The sequence below is a fragment of the Bison bison genome, unplaced genomic scaffold (assembly GCF_000754665.1).
Source record: "Bison bison bison isolate TAMUID 2011002044 unplaced genomic scaffold, Bison_UMD1.0 scf7180017864471, whole genome shotgun sequence".
Taxonomy (NCBI): Eukaryota; Metazoa; Chordata; class Mammalia; order Artiodactyla; family Bovidae; genus Bison; species Bison bison.
In genome coordinates, this window is record NW_011495032.1 from 25,164,375 (window position 1) to 25,178,381 (window position 14,007).

A 14,007-nucleotide genomic window follows, 5' to 3' on the forward strand; every position below is an offset into this window, starting at 1 on the left:
AAAAAAGTGAGAACTATCCTCGTAGAGTGGTTTTGTTTTAATTGTGGTAACATACACGTAACATAAAATTGACCATCTTAACCATTTTTAAGTGTATAGTTCTGTTCAGTATTGTTATTCAACCAGTCTCCAGATCTCTTTTCGTCTTGCAAATCTGAAGCTCACAAAAGTTAAATAAAATGTTGATCTTTGGAGAGTATTACATGTCTTACTCCAGAAAACAACCAAAGTGCTGTGTTTTAAATAAACAAATACCATTGATTTTTCCAGTTTTAATAGTTCAGTCTGTAGTTAATAGCAGGGTTATAGGCATTTCTTATATAGCCTCTTGTTTGTATGTTAATATGTCTATAATTGTGAGAAAAACAGGTAAAAGTAGAAAAATATTTTTTTCTAAACTATTCCTAAATGTCTAATTTTTAGATAACCAAAAGTTGTATATATTGCACACATTTATTTAATATGTTACAGTAGAAGGTGTACTTATTTATTTGTCAACTGTTGCCAATAATACTTCTTCAGTAAGCCACCTCTGAGTTCACTGGCCTTATCAACAAGCATTTATTACGATCACCATTCTTGAAGATCTGCTGGATTTGCCTGATACAGGCTGTACTCAGGTTCAGGATGTAGGGTCAGTTCAGGCCTTCGCTGTCTGGGGCTCAGGATAAAGGGGCAGCATTTTACTCAGAATGGGCTAGTTGATCACAGGGAGCTCAAATAGAATTGCCCAAGCATATTTTAGATCTCTGTTAGTTTTATATATTTGCCAGCCTTCTGTTGTCCATGTAAGTCACGTAGCCAAATTCAATATCAACAGGTGGGGAAAGTACATTCCATCTATCATGAGACCATAGGAGAATGTCAATATATTTGTTACAGCAAGAGAGACTTTTAGAAACCAAGAAGAGTTACTTTCTAAACTTAAAAGGAAAATTTCTTTAGCACCTATATATTTAGTACCAGCTCTTTTTTTCCCTAATAAATTCCTCACTCCTTTTAAAATAAAATCTGTTGCATATAAGAATGGACATCCAAAATATACCCACAAGTGGTATAAATCAAAATTATTTTCACTCTGCTAGCTTTTACTACAGATACTCTAGTTAGGTGATTTTGTTCTTACTTTAAAATAGCCTATTAGTTACTGTACAGATCAATACTTTTAAAAAATTAGGTTGGTATTTTTCATTGATGATTCTTGAAGTGGATCTGTCAAAGGATTAAGAGCTACTAAACAAGTCACTCATTTAAAGAGTAATATGTCTTGCTTTCCAATTTGATAAAATACTAAGATATTTATAAAAACATAAATTGTTTTTATCTCACAGAGATTATATGATAAATATCTTTTGCTTTTGTTAGAAAACCTAGGTAGAGTTGTGGTGAAACTACAACTTCTTACTTTCATTAGTGCTTCTAAGTGGGACAGTTCAGTTCAGTCGCTCAGTCATGTCCCACTCTTTGTGACTCCATGGACTGCAGCACTCCAGGCTTCCCTGTCCATCACCAAATCCCAGAGCTTGCTCAAAGTCATGTCCATCGAGTCATTGATGCCATTCAACCATCTCATGCTCTGTCATCCCCGTCTCCTCCTGACCTCAGTCTTTCCCAGCATCAGGGTCTTTTCCAGTGAATCAGTTCTTCGCATCGGGTGGCCAAGTCAGATTCAGCATCAGTCCTTCCATTGAATATTCAGGACTAGTTTCTTAGGATGGACTGGTTTAATCTCCTTGTAGTTCAAGGGACTCTCAAGAGTCTTCTTCAGCACCACAGTTCAAAAGCATCAATTCTTCGGGGCTGAGCTATTTTTATAGTTCAAGCAGGACATGTCAGTGCCTTTAAGACAAGTTTGCAGACAAAAATATGTTCAGGGAAAATAAAGGAATGTAAAAGAGAAGGAAAGATAAAAAGACAAATTGTAAAAAGGGAGAGTTGAGGACATAAGAAAGAGAAGTGTCTGTGTTGGAGAATAGTACAGTACCAGCCACAGTTTTTCTAAACTCCACTTTGGCTTCATCACTGCCCTAGGTATTGTGTCACTTTACCACCCTTCTCTCACTATCTGAGGAGTGGGGTTTGTAGGAACTGAGCAAATATCTATAAACAGTGTGAGTGGGAATAATCAATGATGGATGAGCTGATGATCTTTTCATGGAAGACCAGCTGTGCTGTTTCAAAGGTCCCTTTTAAAGAATTGTCAGATAACATGGTAGGTGCTTTGAGGGATGAGGAAATAGTTTGGAAATCATGAAATAGGTAAATTAAGGTTTTAGATATGTATTAAGGATGGTTTTCTGAATGGTGCTAATTACATATAAACTGTCCAATAAGACGTATTTACCTCTGCCCCATCCCTGGTGGCTTAGAGGGTAAAGCATGTGCCTGCAATGCAGGAGACCCAGGTTCGATCTCTGGGTTGGGAAGATCCCCTGGAGAAGGAAACGGCACCCCACTCCAGTACTCTTGCCTGGAAAATCCCGTGGATGGAGAGCCTTGTAGGCTACAGTCCACAGGGTCACAAAGAGTTGGACACAACTGAGCAACGACACGTTTATCTCAATTGCCAAGCTTTTGTTTCTTCTCTGTTCTGCCCCAGTTCATCTTTTATTAACTCTGGCCTTTTTGGTTTCTGCTACTGCCTCTGCTACCAAAACAGTAGAAACCAATTGTTTTTCATTTGTCTGTTTGGTTTAATATTCTTCTCTTATTAATAAAATTAGATAGTTTAAAAGTACTAAATATAAGTGAAATGTGTAATGTTTCTATGATGCTTGATAGGGATTACCTACAATGATCTTTTCATTATTATTATCATAACTCCTAGGCTCGTTGCAAGGAAAAATAACCTGTTATATAGAAGAGCAGCCCTGAATGAATTTCATCTGCACGTATAGCAGAGTTAAATCTTGAAAATGTACTATTGAATAACAGATTCAAGGCACAAAAGTTTTATTTATATGGAATAGAGAAATGGTCAAAACTAAGCAGGTAAAAAATATAATACTATTATGAAAGCAAGGAAATGCTTACCATGAAAGTTAGGATAATGGCTTTTTCTGGGAAGAGGGGTCATAGTAATGACCCAAGAGCAGGTAAGGGTTTTGGGGGAACCTAGATGTTCTATTTCTTGGCCTGCTGCTGCTGCTGCTAAGTTGCTTCAGTTGTGTCCTACTCTGTGCAACCTCATAGACAGCAGCCCACCAGGCTCTCCCGTCCCTGGGATTCTCCAGGCAAGAACACTGGAGTGGGTTGCCATTTCCTTCTCCAGTGCATGAAAGTGAAGTCGCTCATTCATGTCCGACTCTTCACGACTCCATGGACTGCAGCCCACCAGGCTCCTCTGTCCATGGGACTTTCCAGGCAAGAGTACTGGAGTGGGGTGCCATTGCCTTCTCCGTTTCTTGGCCTAGGTGGTAACTATATGAGTATTTACTTCATAATAGTTCACCAAACACTACATTTGTATTATGAACAGTTTTGTGTATGTGGATTATGTTTTGTAATAAAAATGGTTTAAAAGAAGGAAGCCAATTATCAGAAAAACTAGGAAACAAATTTAATAGGAAAAAAGATAGCTTTTCTTAATACATCTTATTTTGCTTTCCTTATAAGAATGGGCACAAGTTATGATCATAATGAAAAGAACATCAGTCAGAGGGGTAGGAGTTATTTGTATAATGCAATTTATATTTTGTTGTCTGGTTGGCAAGTGACTGGAAGATACAACTTCCACTTTTATAGTCAGGTTATTTTATGGTCATTTTCTGAAGGATCTTTAGTATGAATTCTGGATTTCGAAGTATCATTTATATGCCAGTTAGAAAAATTGCCTAGCGATCTCTTGAGTTATTTGACTTTTTGGTTTGATTCTGTATGGTGAGAATTTTAATTTGCTTTTGGTTTGTTTTACATAATGAATATTGGAATGATTGGATTTCTGTTGTAGGCTCAAATTATCTTTTCTCAATTAGGTTATTGATTTCTAAGAAATAGAAATAATTATTTTCAAAAGCTTTTGTGTGCAGTAATGATACTTTTGTTTTGTCATATCTACATGTAAAGCTGAAAAATAAAATCTGAAAAAAATAGAGACGATTACATCCTGGTAGAATTATACCAAAAATATTTTGAGAACATGACTAATGGTGTTTCTTTATACTTTTATGAAATTTTTTTGAAGGTAGCATAGTCTGCAGATTAATCTATATCTCCTGTTTAATTATATTTACTGAGAATTTTAACCTATTTATTTAAATGTTGATTTTAGACTTATTTAATGACTTTATTCCAGTGAAATATAATTAACTTTGTTAGTTTTAGTTTATTCCTTAATGAGAGAAGCATAATCCTGCAATTCAGTCTTTTCAATCACAAAGAAACTATTTTAAAGATATTAAAATTATTATAAAGACTTACAAATTAAGTTTGATAGATTTTACCTTTCCTTTGTTTTCTTTTAAAGTTTTTACAGGGAAGAGGGTTAATGCAGTTTGTTTCGCTTTCTGTCTTTAGTTTTCTGCTGTTCCTTTTATAATTCAGTCATAGAATGCCTAAACTCAACAGAATATGAAATGTTTTGTTTACTGTTGTGATTTGTTGTATTTGTTTCTTACAGGCTAGTTCTGTTTACAGTGATTAACAAGGCAAATTAAATTTAAAATGATCTTAAATATTCAAGTTTAAATACCATCTTGGGAAAAATAAGAAATCTGCCTCCACTCAGTTTGTTTTTGGGACATTAAACATAAACATTAATCTGATTATGATTATGGTATAGTTGCCATTCCAAACATAATAATTAAAACAAGTCAACATTGTTTATTCCTTGTAAAAATGTTTGTTCAAAACACTGAGCTGCACGGTATATCATCATTCCTGGAACAGTATTTAGCAATCTGAATTATTTTGCTAAGTAATTCATTTAACTCTGATCACATTAATTGTTTTGATTTTAAATGTTTTTCTCTGCTTTTATGAGAAGCACATGCTTAAATTTTTTTTAAAACTTAATCCGTAATTTGCCTTTCCGCATTGAAGTTGTAAAAGATTAAGGAGCCAACATAACCAGTTTGTGTTATGTTTAAGATTTCCTTTGTTGCTTATTGCACATGCAACAATGTTGTTCTTTCTTTGACACAGACCCAGACAAAGGCTAAGTGTAGCAAGGAAGCAGACAGCACGCCTCCAGTAGTGGCCCCTGCCTGGCTCCAGGATTTGTAAACAGAAACATCCCAGGCTCCAATGAGGCAGACAGCAGTTCCTTGTCTGTTATGCATTCAGGAAGCGCTTGCTTTTACAAGCCCAGACATTGCACACAGGCATACATAGCAGTGTTTACATTTGGCTGAGTATTTAACTGAAAAAGCTAATAGGGAAGAAGAAAAGGGTGTATTAGAACTAGCGGGACACAACAATTTCAAAGATAGCATATATATAGCATATATGTTTCTTTTAAATATATTTTATAAAAAGAAAAAAAAAGTTTGTAGTTTTTTTGGTAAACGCTTTTTTTAATTACACACGTGTGTGAATACACATATTGAAATATTTTTCCTGGAACTTTTTCAGGGATTTCATATTTTAGATCATGTGACATATCCTGAAAGCTTTTAATTTAAAATATTTAACCATTAGCATGATTTTAACATGTTTTAAAATCTATTTTAGCACCCTTTTCCTTACTATTATGTGGATTAATAATCTCTATTTTAGATTTTGCATTATTTTATGAAATGCTATGTTTAACTTTTTTGTGCAAATTTGAGAATAAAAGCAAAGAGAATGCTGAACCTTCAGAAAAAAAAAACTAGAGGAGTTAAACAGAATTTTGGAGTTAGAAGGACTTTGGAAGTCACCAAGTATAAATACCTTTTGAAAATGGTTTTATTTTAATAGCAAACTTATAGGAACAGCACAGAAGACAGACAACATTAAAAATCTGTTGTTGCATGTAGTACAACTCTGAAAAGTATAGTAAATGGGTGGAATATACTGTATGATAATAATGTTACAAACACCATTCAGTTGCTGTCAATAAAAAGTTTGCTTAGTTTAAAAAAACAAAAATCCAAGTGGTGGCATTGTCCAGAAACATTCAACAGGTTTATTTATAACTATTATGACATTGAACTGCTGAAACTTGTTCACTGAGACATTTTGACTTGCATTTGTGCTTTTGTGTGTCCACATTTATATTAAAAATTGACATACAGGTTTAAATGGAAAAACTGCCAATACCTGATCTGTCCTCTACTTTTCCACTCAGAATCCTATCTTTTGACTCGACAGGGGGAAATGTCTAATATTCAAAATTGTGAATAACAGGAAGGAGAGGGGAAAAAAATTTTTTTTTAGAATGAAATGTTTTCTGTCAGAGTGGGTTCTTAAGCTCATTTTTCACACATGTAGCATACTGGTTGAATGTCTTTTGGCATAATTGTTACACATTTTTGGCATGGGTAACACACAGGTTTGTGTCTTCAGTAAAGGCCAAACACACAGGCTTCATTTGCTTCCTGCACTGTGAAAGTGCAGATTTGTTTTGACTTCCTGGGTAATTTCTCATACCAGATATTGAAAGGAAAGTTTGGAAATCAAATTTCAGTGAACTCCTAATAATGTCTAATTTTATGGACTGCTGCAGTACCGAGTCTCTATCAATTAATTTTCTTTACTATTAGTGGCCACAATAGATGCTACAAAATTTTTCTATTAAATTTTCTCTATTTTTAGAAAAGTCCCTTAGACTTTTTTAAAAGTGTGTTTTCTTAAAATTTATATTCACTTATAACAAATTAAGCTGTCTGTTTTTAAAACCTGAGCTAGATTATAAAAACCTTAAGGTAAGCATATTGACAACATAAAGAAGAGATTGCAAAGGATGAGATGGAAAAATTGGAAATCAGATGCAGTAATCCAGGAAAACTCAAAGGTGTGAGAATCCTTAATAGTCCTTGAGAATATCACCATAGACTAGTGGACATCCAAAATTATGGCCCAGTCATGTAGAAATTTGCTCCAGTATGTTTAGTTTGAGAAGGCATAAAAAATACACACTTTTTAAGAGCATTTTATACAAAATGCTTTAAGTTAAAAAAAATATTTAATTGTAGATACTGTCTTTTTTAAAAATTGTATTTATTTTTAATGGATTGCTGATTGCTTTACAGTATTGGTTTGATTTCTGTCATACATCAACATGAATTAGCCATATGTGTACATATTCCCCTCCCTCTTGAACTTCCCTCACATGTCCCACCCTTTCCCACCACTCTAGGTTGTTTCAGAGTTCCTTGAGTCATACAGCAGATTTCCATTGTCTGTCTGTTTTACATAGGTTAGTATATATGCTTCCGTGCTACTCATTGTCTTTTACTAAGATTTTTCCTCTTCTATACTAATCATTTTACCGTGGTGCTACTGGGCAAGGTAAATTGGAATCGGTAGAAATAAGGAGCTTAGTTCTGAGTATGTTGTTTAGATAGCTCTAAAATATTCAATTGGGAATATAAAGTATATTTGTTAAAGGAATGGTATGTACATCAATTGATTGTTGTTGTTCTGTCTCTAAGTCATGTCTGACTCTAAGACCCCATGGGCTGTAGCATGCCAGACTTCCCTGTCCTTCACTATTTCCCGGAATTTGCTGAAAGTCATGTCCACTGAGTAGGAGATGCCATACAACCATCTCATCCTCTGTTGCTGCCTTCTCCTCCTGCCAACAATCTTTCCCATGATCAAAGTCTTTTCCAATGAATCAGCTCTTCGCATCAGGTGGCTAAAGTATTGGAGCTTCAGCTTCAGCATCAGTCCGTCCAATGAATATTCAGGGTTGATTTCCTTTAGGTTTGACTGGTGTGATCTTGCTGTCCAAATGGACCCTCAAGAGTCTTCTCCAATACCATAGTTCAAAAACAGCAGTTCTAAGGCACTCAGACTTCTTTATGGTCCAACTCTCATATCTGTACATGACTACAAAGTTATGTCTCTGCATTTTAATACACTACCTGGTTTTGTTATAGCTTTTCTTTCAAGGAGCAAGTGTCTTTTAATTTCATGGCTACAGTCACCATCAGCAGTGATTTTGGAGCCCAAGAAAATAAGTCTGTTACTGTTTTCCATTTTTTCCCCATCTATTTGCCTTGAAGAGGTAGGACCAGATGCCATGATCTTAGTTTTTTGAATGTTGAAATTTAAGCCAACTTTTTCCTTCTCTTCTTTCACCTTCATCAAGAGGCTCTTTAGTTCCTCTTTGCTTTCTGCCATTAATTGAAGTCGCTCAGTCATGTCTGACTCTTTGTGACTCCGTGGACTATAGCCTACCATGCTCCTCCGTCCATGGTATTTTCCAGGTAAGAATACTGGAGTGCGTTGTCATTTCCTTCTCCAGGAGATCTTCCCACCCCAGGGATTGAATCTGGGTCTCCCGCATTGTAGGCAGACACTTTACCGTCTGAGCCACCAGGGAAGTCCATTCTGCCATTAGGGTGGTATCATATACATATCTGAAGTTATTCATATTTTTCCCAGTAATCTTGATTCCAGCTTGTGATTTATCTAGCTTAGCATTTCACATGATGTACTCTGGATGTAAGTTAAATAAGCAGGGTGGCAATACACAGCCTTGACGTACTCCTTTCCCAATTTTCAACTAGTCCATTGTTCCATGTCTAGTTTTAACTGTTTTTTTTTTTGACCTGCATATAAGTTTCTCAGGAGGCAGGTCAGGTGGTCTGGTATTCCCATCTCTTTAAGAATTTTCCACAATGTGTTGTGATCCACATGAATTGTTTAAAAAGTGAAAGTCACTCAAATGTGTCCCAACTCTGCGACCCCATGGAGTATACAGTCCATGGAATTCCCCAGGCCGGAATACTGGAGTGGGTAGGATTTCTCTTTTCCAGGAGATCTTCCCAACTCAGGGATCGAACCCAGGTCTCTTGCATTGCAGGTAGATTCTTTACCAGCAGAGCCTCAAGGGAAGCCCAAGAATACTGGAGTGGGTAGCCTATCCCTTCTCCAGCGGAATGCAGTTATTTAATGCATATATTCTAGAAATCAGCTGTTTATGTCTTAATCTAAGAGATTTTCAAGGTGCATTCACATAATTATTTGTACACAGCTAAATAGTTGTGTCAGATAAAAGCTTGTGAGTTCTAGCTCCTCAACATTGGTTTAGAGAATCCAAATTTTGACTCTTCCTACAAGTTTCCTGTTCAAGAATGTCTTCTTTTAGGCCAAATGTGAAACATAGTGCCTCATATTTCCATCCTTGTGGTTTTTCTACATCTGGCCTGTTCAGAGGATATCACTTGCCTTTTATTACTTATAAATTCAGCAGTTATATTCTTATCAAGCATGTTTAAATCACACCCCTTAAAACATCTGTCAGTGGCTCAAGTACCATTTTTAAGACTGGGTACATAGATCTCTTCTCAGCTATTTCAGGTTTTCTTTCCATAGTAAAAAACATATAATGACTACAAAATCTATTGAATTCCACTACAGAATAAGATGGATTTTTATTTAGGTTTCTGGCCCCTTTGTTTTTAAATCTTCTCCATTACTTAAAGATAATGCCATGTTTATTAATTTTGCTAAATAAAATGTGGATCTTTTGCAGAAGAAAACCTTACCTGATTATGGTTCTAATGGTAGCCATTGCTTTGTAATCTGAAAATGTCATTATCAAAACCATTTACATATAGATAATGCTGAATAGGCTGCTGTCTGAATAGATATACAACTGTGAGAAACATTTTTTTGATTTACGACTGCATTTGTTCCTTATAGAATCTGTTCTTTTTTTATTTCTGTAACATTCTTGTTGGCTTCATAATCAATGCCAAGCTTCTCCTCATAAACACCATTCCAAAACTTCTGATTTCATATCAGTCTGATCTGTCTAGCAATGATTTTTCAACAGCTTACAGCTATGCAGAACAGTTTAATTATATTCATACTTAACATCTTTTAAATGTTTTTTTTTCTCCCTCCCCTTCTATAGATCATTCTAAATAAATCATTTGATTATCCCATGTCAATGATTCTTCTAAGATGTAGATAGCCTGGTTTATTTGATTTATTATGTGCCTATTTTCGGAGAAGGCAATGGTACCCCACTCCAGTACTCCTGCCTGGAATATCCCATGGACGGAGGAGCCTGGTGGGCTGCAGTCCATGGGGTCGCTACGAGTTGGATACGACTGAGCGACTTCACTTCCACTTTTCACTTTTCACTTTCATGCATTGGAGAAGGAGGTGGCAACCCACTCCAGTGTTCTTGCCTGGAGAATCCTGGGGACGGGGGAGCCTGGTGGGCTGCTGTCTGTGGGGTCGAATAGAGTTGGACATGACTGAATCGACTTAGCAGTGCCTATTTTAGTAATCTTACAGTGTTTTTATAGTCTTATAATGTCTTGTAGTGTTTTTAAGACATTATTAACTCATGTATGTGTTTGAATTACACAAGAAAATAAATACCCATTTAAATAATTAGCCTTTCTAATTTGGAAATAGGAAATCTTTGTTTCATATTAGATTTGTGAATTTTATTAATCCAGTTAGAGAACAGCTTCATTCTATCAAAAATAAATTTTGTCTGTCACATTTGCTACTGATAATTTGTCTCTGTATATCCACACTGAATTGAGTCTCGGGGACAGAGTTTGTGTGAAATGGAAGAGAATAACTTTATTGCTTTGCCATGCAAAGGGGGCAATAGCCAGCTAATGCCCTCAAAACTGTGTCCTAACCTGGGAGAGATGGTTTGTGAGGAGTCTCACAGTCAAGGAGTGGGGTTGCCTATAAGGACCTGGGTTCCTGCAAGGCCTGCATCCCTTCAATTTAGGATTCATCTAGTGGTCTCCTGATGGGATTCTGGGATTCTGTGGTAACTGTGACCTTCTCTCTGGAATGAAGAATGCTTCATCAGCTAGTTAACATGTTCCATTTGGTGGAGGTTTTAGTACTGTAGAAGAACTCAAGGATATTGATATGTATATTCCTTGAGGAGGAACCAGGACCCTGCTTCAGAACTGCACTATTGTTTCTTGACTGCTCCTCCATTTCTCTGCAGCCCTCTCATTTTATTGATTAGCAACTGTTTGAATCTATCCTTTGAAATTCAGGGGAAGTCTTAAAGGCTGAATGAAACCTATTTCCTTCAAACAAGAAACAGGGGACATGGGGTTTTGTGCCCAGAAACCCCACAGGGTCCTTCTTGGTTTCACATTGGTGCTAAGATTCTAGGCAGGTACTTCTTTTTAAATGTTACATGAAATTGGATTTAATTTCATATGTCCTTTTATTATTTCATTATAAATTGTAGTGATTTCCTAAGTTTTTACCTTGGGAAACTACAAGTAGAGGAGCAAATTAAATCCAAAGAAAGCGAAGAAAAAGAATAAAAGTTAGATGAGGGATCAGTTGAGTTGAAAACAGGAAATTAATAGAGAAAAAGCAACAAAACGAAAAGCTGGTTCTTTAAAAAGATCAATAAAGTTGATAAACTTCTAGCAAGGCTTCCAAGATAAAATTAAAAAAATAAATATCTAATAATCAGAAATGAAAAAAATGTCATACCTACAGATCCCATGGATAGTAAAGGAAAATTATGAACAACTTTTTGTTAACAAATACAATAGCTTCAATGTACTGGACCAATTCCTTGAAAGGACAATTGTACTGGACAATCTACCACAACTCACATGGGGAGAAATATATAATCTGAATAGGTATTTATCTATTAAAGAAATTCAATAAATAAATAATGCTTCCTTAAACCAAAAGTACCAAGCTGAGATGGTTTCATTGTTTAATTCTAGCAACTGTTTAAAGAAGAAATGATGCCGGTTATCTACAACTTCTCCTAGAAAATAGAAGCACAGCTACCAGGCATTTCAGTGTTGTGGGTCTATATAAAATAATTTGTATGATTAAATATATGTGCAATTTTCAATTATTACAAATTTGTTATTAATTTTTCTTTTCCTTTGATGCAAAAACATTGCTGATTTGACTGTATATTGATATAGCCTGTCTGTAAGTAGTTAGCAAAATACTGGATAGAAAGGATGACTGTATTTAAAAATTTTACTTTCTTTTAGGTCCACCTCATTCATTTAACCGAGATGAGACAATAATCATTGCATTGGCATCAGTCTCTGTATTAGCTGTTTTGATAGTTGCCTTATGCTTTGGATATAGGATGCTGACAGGTAAAAATGCAGGTTTTTATTTTGTTTATTATTTATTTTGTAATGTTTATTAAACATTGTGTTTAATCAGAATTGATTTTCTTTAAAAAACAATATTTCATTGTAAAAAGCATCTGTTTGCTGCAGTAGCCCTGCAGCCATCCTTCTGTCTTAAACTTTTTCCCCTAGTTTTTGTGAAAGGTTTCAAACGTAACAGAATACTCATCACCCAGCTTCGATGATTATCACATCTGTACATCATCTATAGGCCCACTCACCCTACCTTTCCATGCTGTTGGATTATTTTGAAATAAATTGAAAGTATCCCTCATCTATAAATATTTTAGTGTTATGTCTGGAATATAAAGACTTAAAATATATATAAGCACAATACCATTTTCACGTCTAAAAATAACAGTAATTAAAAATAATTCCTAATCGTCAGCTGTCTACTACTGCTGCTGCTGCTAAGTCACGTCAGTTGTGTCCGACTCTGTGTGACCCCATAGACGACAGCCCACCAGGCCCCTCCATCCCTGGAATTCTCCAGGCAAGAACACTGGAGTGGGTTGCCATTTCCTTCTCCAATGCATGAAAGTGAAAAGTGAAAGTGAAGTTTCACAGTCGTGTCTGACTCTTAGCGATCCCTTGGACTGCAGCCTACCAGGCTCCTGTGTCCATGGGAGTTTCCAGGCAAGAGTACTGGAGTGGGTCGCCAGTGCCTTCTCTGCGTCAGCTGTCTAGTTGGTTCTAATAAACGTTTGATTTGATAAGCTTTTTAGGAAATGAGCACCCGTTCATTGATTTGAATAATTTTAATAAAACCTTCCTTAATATTTCTGTCCATTTCTTAGGGTTTTACACTGGGTGTACTGGAACCATCTCCCAGAGTTCAGTTTTCATGTTATTCATTATTTATCTTCATTTATAGATGATTGTTAGTTTAGTAAATAGTTTTAGTCCCTTTGATATTAGGTATAAGTTATGCTGTCTATCCTTCTGCAGATCTTCTATTTAACTGTAATATATAAAAATGTATAATAAATATTTTCACTTTTAAGAGAACCACGAATTAGGAAGTTCTTTTTCTAATTTCTGTAGGAGACCGCAAACAAGGTCTTCACAGTATGAATATGATGGAGGCAGCAGCATCAGAGCCCTCTCTTGACCTAGATAATCTGAAACTGCTGGAGGTAAGATTGCGTTCAGATTATAGACTGTTTTTTTTTTTTTTTTCTGTCCACATAGTACATCTGAGACAGTGATTAATTCATTTATTCAATGACCATTTATTATGAATTTTGTGTCAAGACCTCTTCAAGGCACTGAGCATGTTGGTGACCAATACAGATACATGAGGCTTATATTCTAGTGAGAAGGAGTCTACAAGAGGGTAAATAAATGAAGGTACAGTTGACCCTTGAACAACATGAGTGTGAACTGTATGGGTCCACTCGTACACAGATATTTTTTCAATAATAGATATTACTACACCATCCATATTTGATTAAATCTGTGGATGTAGAACCATGGACCAGAAGGAGCATGTTTGTATGAGGGTCACCTATAAGCTATATGTGGATTTTTGGACTATGTGGAGATTAGGTGTCCCTAACCCCACATTGTGGAAAGGTCACCATATATTTCAAGTAGTAGTAAGTGCTATGGAGAAAAAAATGCAAATGAGATGAGAAAGTTACAGAAAGGGGTTAGTAAGGAAAGTATGTTAAGAAAGGAGATAATCTTTGAGTAGAGACTTGAACAGACTATGGGAATACAGATATACAGATTCTCAGAGAAAATGTAC

General features: G+C 35.7%; 1 protein-coding gene across 1 annotated transcript in view; it reads left to right on the top strand.

The window, feature by feature from the left end:
- BMPR2 (bone morphogenetic protein receptor, type II (serine/threonine kinase)) overlaps nt 1–14,007 on the top strand; it is a 149,133-nt gene that overhangs the window by 100,476 nt on the left and 34,650 nt on the right. The window contains exons 4-5 of the mRNA XM_010860989.1: nt 12,111–12,221; nt 13,302–13,393. Coding sequence (XP_010859291.1) covers nt 12,111–12,221; nt 13,302–13,393 — 203 coding nt within the window. The remainder of the gene's footprint in view (nt 1–12,110; nt 12,222–13,301; nt 13,394–14,007) is intronic.